Source organism: Mixophyes fleayi, chromosome 4 (genome assembly GCF_038048845.1).
Source record: "Mixophyes fleayi isolate aMixFle1 chromosome 4, aMixFle1.hap1, whole genome shotgun sequence".
NCBI classification, from domain to species: domain Eukaryota; kingdom Metazoa; phylum Chordata; class Amphibia; order Anura; family Limnodynastidae; genus Mixophyes; species Mixophyes fleayi.
In genome coordinates, this window is record NC_134405.1 from 114,740,566 (window position 1) to 114,751,473 (window position 10,908).

A 10,908-nucleotide genomic window follows, 5' to 3' on the forward strand; every position below is an offset into this window, starting at 1 on the left:
ATTGTTCCAATTGATCATGGCAAAAAAAAAAAAAACATACAAAATGTAATAATCAATTCCTAATCAATAATTTCTAAAGTAAATACTTGGGTTATGATCTGCAGAACAAACACTAATTCAATCTCCTTAATAGAACCGGCACATGTGCACAAGCCTTTTCAACACGGCCCTGCATATTGGAACCAAGCCTTACTCAGTAAGTTATCACTTATGCCATTTTTAAGTGTCACTACGAACATCTGCACATTGCCAGTCATTGCACCTTTGTAAACCCAACCTAAGCCAACATCTCTACCTGCATTCATCCATTATAGGATACCTGCTCCTTTTTCACCCATTGCATCTTTATTTTTCTTTCTTCCTGTTACGCCTCTTGGAACTGCATACCATGACTGTTTGCTCAATTGCCTTTTTTTGTATTCTTCAATATTTCAGCTTTTATTTATTTTTACAAACTGAAAGAAACTTTTGCGTGTTGACTTGTGTTGTCTCAGTCTTAAATTATTGTACATTTTTGTGCCTTTGGTTCTGTAAATAAGCCTTGCTATGACTATTTGATTTTGTTGACCAGTCCATGCACTAAACAAATTTTAAAAATTTTGTTTAGTTCAAATCTCAAAATGTGCTCAAGCTGTCTTGAATTAATTAAAATTGACTTCTAATAATGGAGTTATGGGTGCAACTCTATAGATTTAGGCACAGATTTATAAAATGTTGACCAAACCTATATTCAGTAATTTAAAGGCAAAGTACCGTTCACATTTCCCCTACAAAAATATTTTGAAAACAGCAACAACAGACAGGGTGGCATAGGCGGTCCATCCTGTCACACCACCATATGTTCATTATAAATACATTTTGTTCCCATAATCAATACCTAATGATTGTACCCATAAATCATAAGTCAATGGTGCCACTTCCTATGTTCTGAATGAGAAGATCGCTCTAACAGCATAGCTGTTTCTCTGGCATATTTTCCTGGTTGTTTGGCAAACTGCAGATTGTATTGTTACCATTTTAAAAATCGGGATGGCGATTTGTAACATTGCGCTTTGCTAAACTGTGGTTTTCAGGTGGCTTTGCCTTTAATAAAGTTAGTGAAACTAATGGAAATAAACCAAAAAAAGACACTGAAAACAGTCTGCTTCTTCAAACCACTGTAAGGGGTAAATTTATCAAGCTGCGGGTTTGACAAAGTGGAGATGTTGCCTATAGCAACCAATCATATTCTAGCTGTCATTTTGTGGAATGTACTAAATAAATAACTAGAATCTTATTGGTTGCTACAAGCAACATCTCCACTTTTTCAAATCCGCAGCTTGATAAATTTACCCCCAAGGCTCCTTTACTAACCACAGAATATGGTAACAGGCAGCACATTTAATTTTGCAACCAATTGTGAGACAATGGGCCAAAGTGGAAATGCATATGGTGGAAAAGGTAAAACTCATCACTTGAAAGTACGTACTGCCTACCGTCCCTTTTGGACTAACCATTGATTACATTGTTGTCACTCACCGGACTGTGAGTGCTTCTTCCCGGACATTTAGGAACCGTGGCCGTCCTCCATCCTGAGGGACTGCGCATGCGCAGCCCTTTCTAATCCTTCAGTGTATGTTCCTTTAACTTAATTGGCAGATCAGGCAACACTCCCTATATTTAGCACCTGTGGTCAACACCACGTTGCCTGATCTTGGAGTCTCATTCCCCATGAGTCTCTGAAGGTGTTCCTGTGTTTCCTCGTTGTTCAGCGCTGCTGATTCCTGTGGTTTCCAAACCACTTCTACCTCTGTGGTTTCCAAACCACTTCTACTACTGTGGTTCCCATACCACTTCTACCCTTCTGTGTATCATCGTGACTGTTAGCTGATTCCTATCCGCTGCCTCCGTGCACCACAGTCTTCTAACCACTTCAACTCTACCATATATTATTGTGACTGTTAGCTGATTCCTATCCGCTGCCTCCGTGCACTACAGTCTTCAATCCACATCCACTCACCTGTTCATCATTGTGACTGTTAGCTGATTCCTATCCGCTGTCTCCGTGCACTACAGTCTTCAACCTGCAACTCGTCTGTGTTTCATCGTGACTGTTAGCTGATTCCTATCCGCTGCCTCTGTGCGCTTCAGTCTTCAGTTCATCTCAACTCTCCCGTGTTTCCTCAAGACTGCTGCCACTATTGCTATCCGCTACTCTCCGTGATCAACAGTTCCAGTTCAACTCTGCTCTCCCGTGTGCCATCGTTACTGCACCTGCTGGTTGCTATTGGCTACCTCCGTGTGTCCGCAGAGACCTGCTGCTGCTACTCCTCAGCTCTACTCATCCATCTACTGCTGATCCGCTCTCCACGCTTTCCTGTGTTCCCGCTGGTCTCTACCCGCCTGTCAGCATTGGATTCGTGTCTCTCTACTCACCCCTCTGCTAGACCATCGCCATTCTCCAGGGTCCTCCAGGAGCCCAGTTCCACGCTCTACTGATTCCTGTATATTGTTTCCCTGCTGGTCTACCCACCTGTGCGCTGCACCTACTAGACCTCCGCTTCACCCATCCAGGGACTTTGCATCCTGCCGGCCTCCTGCCGTTCAGGTATCTCTGCACTCCTGTCTGACTGCCTGCTTCTGAACCACGGTATGCATACTTCTCATTGACTGTGCTGGTGTATTGCATATCTTGCTGGACTGTGTTGGTTCTCCTCTGAAGTTTGCTATCCGCTGAGTCTATTGCCATCATTGACTGTGTTATCTCGTGCCGGATTACTTCAAGAGACTTTCTATTATGGCAGTGCTGTTCAGTCATATATATATATATATATATTGTGCATATTATTGTGGATCAAGTTTAAGGTGCCCGTGTCTATCTTGTGTTGCAGTCTCTCCCCGTGCACCTCCTCACATATATATTCAGTGGTACAACTTGCTAGTGGCAGACCACTGATCCCTGTTTCCAGTATCACCTGTTCCAGTATCCTCTCACATAGCAGTGGTACAACTTGCTAAACGCAGACCACTGATTCCCCGGATACCTCCATTTGGATTCCATTCCTTCACTCAGACAGCGGTACAACTTGCTATCCGCAGACCGCTGCCTCTCATCACCTCCTCGTTTCTGTTGGACATTCCTCCTCACTATAGCAGTGGTACAACTTGCTACCGCAGACCACTGACTACCTTCACGTGTCCTTTGTCCATACAGTTCCTCGTGTATTATTACCTCCATATTGCCAGTGCTGCTAGTCATAGACTTTCCTGAGCATCTCATCATCTGCTATTTCCTGTTCCGTGATCACCCTGCTACCAGAGTACCATATTACCACCTATACTGCTCTGGTAAGCCTATCACCTGGTGATCCCTGGGTAAAGACTCCTAGTGCCCGTGACAATTGTTTCCATTTTTGGTCAGACATCAGATTTACAACACGTACATAGATATGCATGCATATATTGCATGTGGGCACATAGGTGTGCCAAGTCTGCATTCACCAAGGAACACCAAGATCCAATTCCCATAAAAGCTGAAATATTTTCACAGGAATAGGCTCACAATGTCACAAGGAAGCAATTTGTCACATTCTGCATTTACCTAGCTTCTCAAGGAAACCATTTATTTCTTACTGAGACACAGCAATTTGTATCTGACCTGTTGATTAATCCACCATATGTTTTCTATTCTCTCAATAGCAGATAATAATTTACAATGTTTGTGAGCTTTTAATGTCCATAAAAAAGCATTACTCATCATTATTTATTTGCACAACACTGCAAAACATGTCAGCATATTGTCCCTAAAAACAGGAAGTATTCATTCCAACAATGTATACTAAACAGCAGTACTTTAACCATAACTGGAAATTGTACTGGCGTACTAGCACAAGGTATACTTTTAAAGAATTTCAAGATGCTCTCTGGAAGTAACTTTTATACCCCAAAAACTGTCAAAATACTGGACATCTTGCCAGGCTCAATATTAAAGAGCAGCTAAACCAACAATACAAATTGGCTTAGATTAAAAAAAACAAAAAAAACGACTAAAATTAAAAAATTATAAAGTTTCAGGACCTTATCAGATATGAACAATATTTGAGATTAAGCTGTCATTGTGGGTGAAGTTATTTTTCTGTACACAGCAGACTTCCTAAAGAACAATGCAGCCATCCATTTTGAGACACCTTTTGAAAAACATTGCTGATAACGAATAGAAGCTTACCCTTCTATCTTACCTATTTGTGGATAATAGTAGTAGTGGTTTACACATACTTGCCAACTCTTCCGGAATGTCTGGGAGATTCCCGAAATCCGGGTAGGTCTCCTGGACTCCCGGGAGAGCAGGCAAATATCCCGCATGCGGCAACTTACTCGTCAAAATGACGCGAATCGCGGTCAATCGTGCCATTTTGGCCCCGCCCCCACGATAAAATGATGTTTTTGTCTCGGGGTGGGGCCAAAATGACGCAATTGACCGCGCCCCAACCCCTCCCGTCCTCCAACCACACCCCCTGCCCAGGATCTCCCGAAATTCACTTCTAAAAGGTTGGCAAGTATGGGTTTACATAAGACAACATGTATTTCAGATTTAGTGGTCCTTTATGAACCAAAGTAGTTCAGATACAGAAGCACCACAATCCTGTTCCCAAATGCAGGATCCACATATAATGGAAAGCCAGAGACAATGGACACCTGTAATAACTTTTAATGACAATAAATGAAAGAAAGCCTGAAGTGGCAAAAAACTGAGGAAGGGTTCGAGAAATTACAGGTACTAGGTTGCTATTGCAATCAAAATATGATTGACATTTTCAATATGCTTGACATGTTCTTAAGTAGACACTGGTGGAAAGGCTACATTTTACATTACTCTTTGTGACAAGAATGTAATGAAAGTAAAACACAAAAGTGCTGTGGAAATACTAGTAATGTGCAGTGAAAGACAAACACAGGAGGTTCAAGAGACATCCCGCATGGAAACAAAGAAACGTCACGCTACACGATTACAATAAAGGGATGATTGATCCATATGTAGGATAAGGACGGACTTTTTTTCCTCTCCACTTTAAGGTTAAGTTGGCAACTACTTCACTGGAGTTTTGCTTTGCCTTCTTTTGGATCAACTCAGCTAGAGTTTAAAAATTTTTGAACTTAATGCGATTTTATCAACCTTGCCGACTATATTTGTACAAAGCCAATAAAGGAACAACGATCACCCTATTTATGGCTTTGTACTGCAACAAATCACTCATGACAGGCTATAATGGCCACAGGTAGCATTAAGATTAATTTCTGCAGGAGCAGTGTGGAAGCAACTGAGCTGACATGCCCCCATTGACAAAAGTGAGAAGACAGAAAGTCAGTAATTGAAACTGAACGTTAATATGAAACATAATATGTTTATTACATTATGAAAAATTGACAAGGATTATTCAGTTCCTATGAAGGAAAGACTAAATCAGAAAATTTTCATAAGTTGTAGGTTAGGCCGGGTTTCCAATATGTGGGGTGTCATAGGCAAACCGAATGGGGTTTCCTAGTGCCTGGAAACCCCCTTCAAGTCTGGGGCACTGTATAACTGAGGTGGCTGGACCCTGCTCCCGCTTCACATGACTCTGCTTGAAAAGGGTGCACGCAACATTGCCCATGTGTATTATGGGGATAGGGAGAGTTGCAGAGCAGCCAAGCACTCTCTAAAATGATAGCCCCGCCCCATGCATACTGGTCACACCCACTGGCAGCGTGGTGTGGAAACCCCCCTCTGCAAATTCTGCTTTTGCCCCTGGGTGTTTCTTATGCTCTGGTCTTCTACTGTATCACATAAAACTTGGAAGTGTGTACTGAAATAATGCCTATGCATTCATCTTCAGCAAAACCAGCTAGGATACTGCAATTCCTGATAAATAAGAACTAAGATTCATAATTCTTCAGAACTCCATTTTAACTATCCATTCGATAAGATGATTTGCACTTCATTGTTACTCAGATTTGCATTCTGGTGATAAATTAATCACAAGTGCAGCCACCATAGCCAGATGCAGCCATCAGTCTCTTGCCGAGACCACAAAAAATAATACCAATTTCTGGCAATCATACAAAATGATATAAAACTTTACGCAGATCACTTTTTCAATTAGATAGCAAAAAGGCTGAGAAAAATAATAATAATTTATTATTTAAATCATTTTCCAATTGTAGAAAGGCAAAGTGAATAAGAGTGGTTTTAGTATAGACATGCTGCATCAAAAGGTGTGTGTTCACATAACAGACGTGGACAAAAATGTACCATGATTTTCCCTTGAATATTTGATTGCTTTTTTATCACTCAGAATAAGAAGGAATATGTTCATCACTACTTTGCCTATGTGAAGTCACAGCTAACTCTGCCCGCTGGAAGGACTGCGCTGTATTTAATAAGATAGATGCTGCACAGGACAACTCTTAGTCTGTCAGTCCTATTCAGCTGAGCTGAATACAAGTTCTATGTGCAATACTAGGGGGGGCAGGACTTCCAGGTGGTTGCCCAAAACAGCTGGAAACATTACAAGGCTCAAGCACCTATATCTGCTTCTGGTTTCCAAGCTCTGCTCAGTGCACCTTAAACAGAATGAGAGCAAAGCTGAATCAGCTGTTAAGTGGAAAATGCACGCATGACTATAGAAAGTGTACAGACCAAGCATGGACATTGTGCACACTATTTTTCCCCACGGACTTAACTATGGACAAGGACTGTTTAGTACAAATTACTGATACTATATTCAAGTCCTGTTCATTTCTGAGTCATTAGAGTGTGGCTTAAACCCAGGAAATAAAGCCCAAATCCATATGCCCCATCCTAGGTGAATACCATAGATTTCTACTACCAGGCTTGGCTAACCTATGGCACTCCAGGTGTTGTGAAACTACAAGCCCCAGCATGCTTTTCCAATATATAGCCGCTTATTGCTGGAAGAATATGCTGGGACTTGTAGTTTCACAACACCTGGAGTGCCACAGGTTAGCCAAGCCTGTGTGCAAATGTTCTTTGGTTGAACTTTTGTATTTATATGGTCAAAGGTTTTAGCTATATTGTAACAGGGATGAGTAAACAAAAGATAAGTGGAGGCTACAAAAGAAGAGTATCGGGTAAGCTGTGGAGCCAAAAAATAAATAAAAACATTCATATTCTTAAACTAGGCCCTTGGCATTACAGTATGCACTAATAAAATAATCCAATCTACATACGTGTGCAGTTTACTAATTATATCAAGGCATTGTTTATAGCCATAAATTTAATGTAATTGTTCACCTCTGTACATCCCTAACTAGTTTCTCAAAACTGTCCACCGCCACCGCCCTCACCCACAATTACAGAAACGTAGCCACAGGTTCCACAGTGCTAACAATCTTAAGAGGAGAAAGCTGTCTACACTGCTGAACACAACCTGCTCTACAAATCATACATATCTGACCCCTCACCAAACAAGAAAACATTTCCACTAAACACACTTGTCTGATCTATGAGTAAAATAAATGGGGTTGAGATTTTCTTCATAACTATTTTTCAATAATGGAATGTTTAGTTCTCAGAATTTTTAAATTAAAAACTAGGACATGAATTTTGTTGAAACCATTAAGTCTAATCCACACTTTTTAGATGCCAAAAAGGTGAACATTCCATATGAAACTATGCACACTTCAGCTGTTAATTTAGTTACAGCAGGAATATGATTTATGGGAAAAGATATATTGTCAGTTAAAGATTTTGATGAGAATACTTGGACATAGGGGTGCCCTGAGTATGTTTGTATGCGAGAAGTTACAACAGATCATAAAATTATCTAAAACAAAACCTCTCTAAATTTGTTGTTAAACACCATAAAATGCCCTGCCAACTTCAGATTACCATTGGATGCTGTTCCACAACAGCTTTAAAAGCCACAGGTTCCTGTTCTAATACATGAAATTGTGTCTCTTGATTTGTAAATACTTCCATTGCGTTTAACAGAATTAAATGTACTGTTTATGCATATTACAGAACGAATCAAAGCCTTTAAAAAAAAAAAGTAGTCCATAATTTAAATGGATATTGGCAGATGATAAAGACCAGACCTCCACCCCCACATTGCACAGCCCTGTGCAGGCATCAGGACACTTCCCAATGAGTCCCCCTGACCCAGAATGCCCTGCGCAGCCACCAATACAACTCCCGGTCAGTGTGGCCAAAGATAACGAGCTCACGTCCGGCATGTGACACCCATAAGAACAGCTGTAAGTATCAAACAGGCCGCCCGGCCACTGACAGCCGGGTAACTGAACTCCCACCCAACACACAGCTGAGGGAGGGACACTCCACCCGGCCTCACCTCCTCTGCCGGCAGACCGATCACCTCCAGGAAGGAGGCCATGCTCCGTGCCCCTGACACCGGCCGAGTGATGCCCCTGGCTGTTACTCGGGAGTTTCCGCTCTCAGCTCACCCGCTGAGCGCGTGCTCGCACTCCAGCCAGCCTCGGGGGGCGCGCGCGCGCGCGCCTCCGCCCGCCAGACGTCATGTTTTCATGTCCGTTCCACGTGCAGAGCAGGAGAGGTGGGCGCTGCAGCTCTGTAGCTGGGTGCTGGTAGTATCACAAGGGAGGTGGTGGTAGGACTGTCACATAATACAGGATTTTCTATTGTTCAGAAACATAAACGCAAACCTCTCTATAGGCTTTCACACCTGGTGGTGGAGTCTGCTTTTTGGAACTCATTTTATTTGTTATTCACTCCCTATGGTTGACTAGATGTACATTTGTTATGGAAACCACCTGTTTAACCACCAAGTTGTAGAAGTAAAAATGTAACTTTAAAGTCCTGACTCATCACTTTTGGACCACCCAATTAATCATATATGCCTAAGACTTGGAAGTGTGGAACATAACTCCCAACTGTCCCAGTTTAGGGGGGATAGTCCCAATTTGTTGGCACTGTCCCTATTGGGCCAGAATATTGGAAAGTAAATGCATTCTCTGCTGCTCTGCATAGTATGTGGTACTGGTCTGCATGGCATGAAAGGGTAGTTTAATGTAGCAGAGGTGGCTAAGGAATGGTAGAGCGCTATCGAAGGGTTATTCAGGAAAATGCTGACAAATTTTAGTCCAGGGATCAAGACTTGTCTCTGTAACCTATTAGGAACATTTTAAAGGAAAAAGAATGCAGGTGACCCAGTCCAAAGTAGCCCACTATGGGACCAGCCTGGGAGGCAGATGCCCCCTTAGCCCAACCTGACCCTTGTGCTAGGCACAACCCTGGGTGTGTGGCCACACCCCAATGAAAACATGGGTACAGGTCCTCTCACCAACTGTACAGTTTTAAAATCATCCAGGGTTGGAAGGGATGTGGAATGAAATCATACCTATGCATTGGTCTTTCCCCAAATCAGTGGTGCAAATCCCCATACATGACAACACAATATTCATAATTCTTCCAAGTCCACTTTTCTAACTCATATTCTCCATTTAAAAAGATGATCTATACTTTACTGCTATTAGTTTGTTTGCATTCTGGTTTTAAATTGTCACAAGTACAGACACTGTGGCCAGATGCAGCTATCAGAGTGGGTTGATGACACCATAGAAAGTATTACGAATTTTGGGCAATCACAGAAAACTGGAGCACATGAAGAACTACTGCAGAGGGAGTGGAGGGCAGCTAGTGCAGCATGCAGACTGCCTCTCTGATCACCAGAAGATGACTGTGGGGATTAAAGTACAGGGAGCTTTGGAGGTTTCGTTGCCGATGATACGCAAGACCAACGGATTTCGGTTCCTCAACAAAGGGTGGAGACGCGTCATAAACGGGTAAGAACGCATGGTGTTCAAAACCTAAATTTTACTCTGTGTTGCGAAACCGAATGTCCGTTTTGCATTATCTAGGGCACGCTAACTAGAACCTAGGGACAAAAGAGAAAACTGTTTATTTTTTCTGTCATTGTGCGTTTTAACTGTGTTGCATTGCTTAGCGTATGTGTATTTCCTGCTGTGCATACGCGAACTTCCGGTAAACTTGCCACGTGGTTAAACAATAGTTTTGATAGTTATTGTACATGCATAGTATAATTACTTGTGAAAGCCTCTGAGACATTATTACTATTGTTGGGAACTTTTGATTTTCTGCGCAGAAAAGGTGTATAGTGTGTGATGTTGTAACGTAGATACACTGTTCATTATTCATTGTGCTCAGTTGCTGTCTGACGAGGCGGATTGCCCAACTGAAGGACGGTATACAGGGCAGGTATACCGAATGCGAAAACGTGTTTTTCGCAAAGCGCTACCAATAGATCGCAAGGTTTGCTAATAATTAGTATTGGTAGGCAGTGCGATCCGATCGCACCGTTAGTGCGAATTGGTGAAGCAGCTAGGAGGAATTATACTGGAAAGGCAGGTTGATTGTATCGACTTTGCGCTCCCAGCGTTAATAAACTCAGCAGATTTTTGTGGTTAAGTCAGGGTATCGAGGAGCTGATAGCCCTTGGGGCCCACAGTGATATTTCTGTATTAGGGATCCTTGCCTGGTGCGAGAAAAGCGAGTGAACGCGGCTAAAGGAAATACGTTCACCGAGCATTATAGATCTCTAGCGGTGAGTATAGCAACAGAGTTGAAATCATTAGGTGGAAAGAACAGAGCACTGCGGTGTGTCTGTATTTCACATTTGGCCGGAAGGAACAGAGCATTGCGGTGTGTCTGTGTTCCGGGTAGAAGGTATATTGTTCAACATGGGTGCTAAGCATGCTCTAGAGATGGTCAGTGTACTGCCTAAGGAAGGCCCTATTGGTTCAGCGAGGTTTCTCATGTGTAAGAAAGATGGTGCATACGTAACTGTGTATTGTGACACGTGGGTCGGGATGACCAAAGCTTGTGATAGGCCTTTCCCAACAATAGGGAGTTTTAATGCAGAGGTACTAAATACT

The 10,908-nt window shown here is 42.3% G+C and overlaps 1 protein-coding gene across 2 annotated transcripts in view; it reads right to left on the reverse strand.

Moving 5' to 3' along the window:
- Nucleotides 1-8,483, reverse strand: part of NEDD4 (NEDD4 E3 ubiquitin protein ligase) — a 108,168-nt gene extending 99,685 nt beyond the window's left edge. For both annotated transcript variants that reach the window (XM_075208039.1, XM_075208038.1), the window contains exon 1: nucleotides 8,328-8,483. In XM_075208039.1, coding sequence (XP_075064140.1) covers nucleotides 8,328-8,369 — 42 coding nt within the window. In that variant the 5' untranslated portion in view covers nucleotides 8,370-8,483. The remainder of the gene's footprint in view (nucleotides 1-8,327) is intronic.
- Between the last annotated feature and the right edge of the window lie 2,425 nt (nucleotides 8,484-10,908).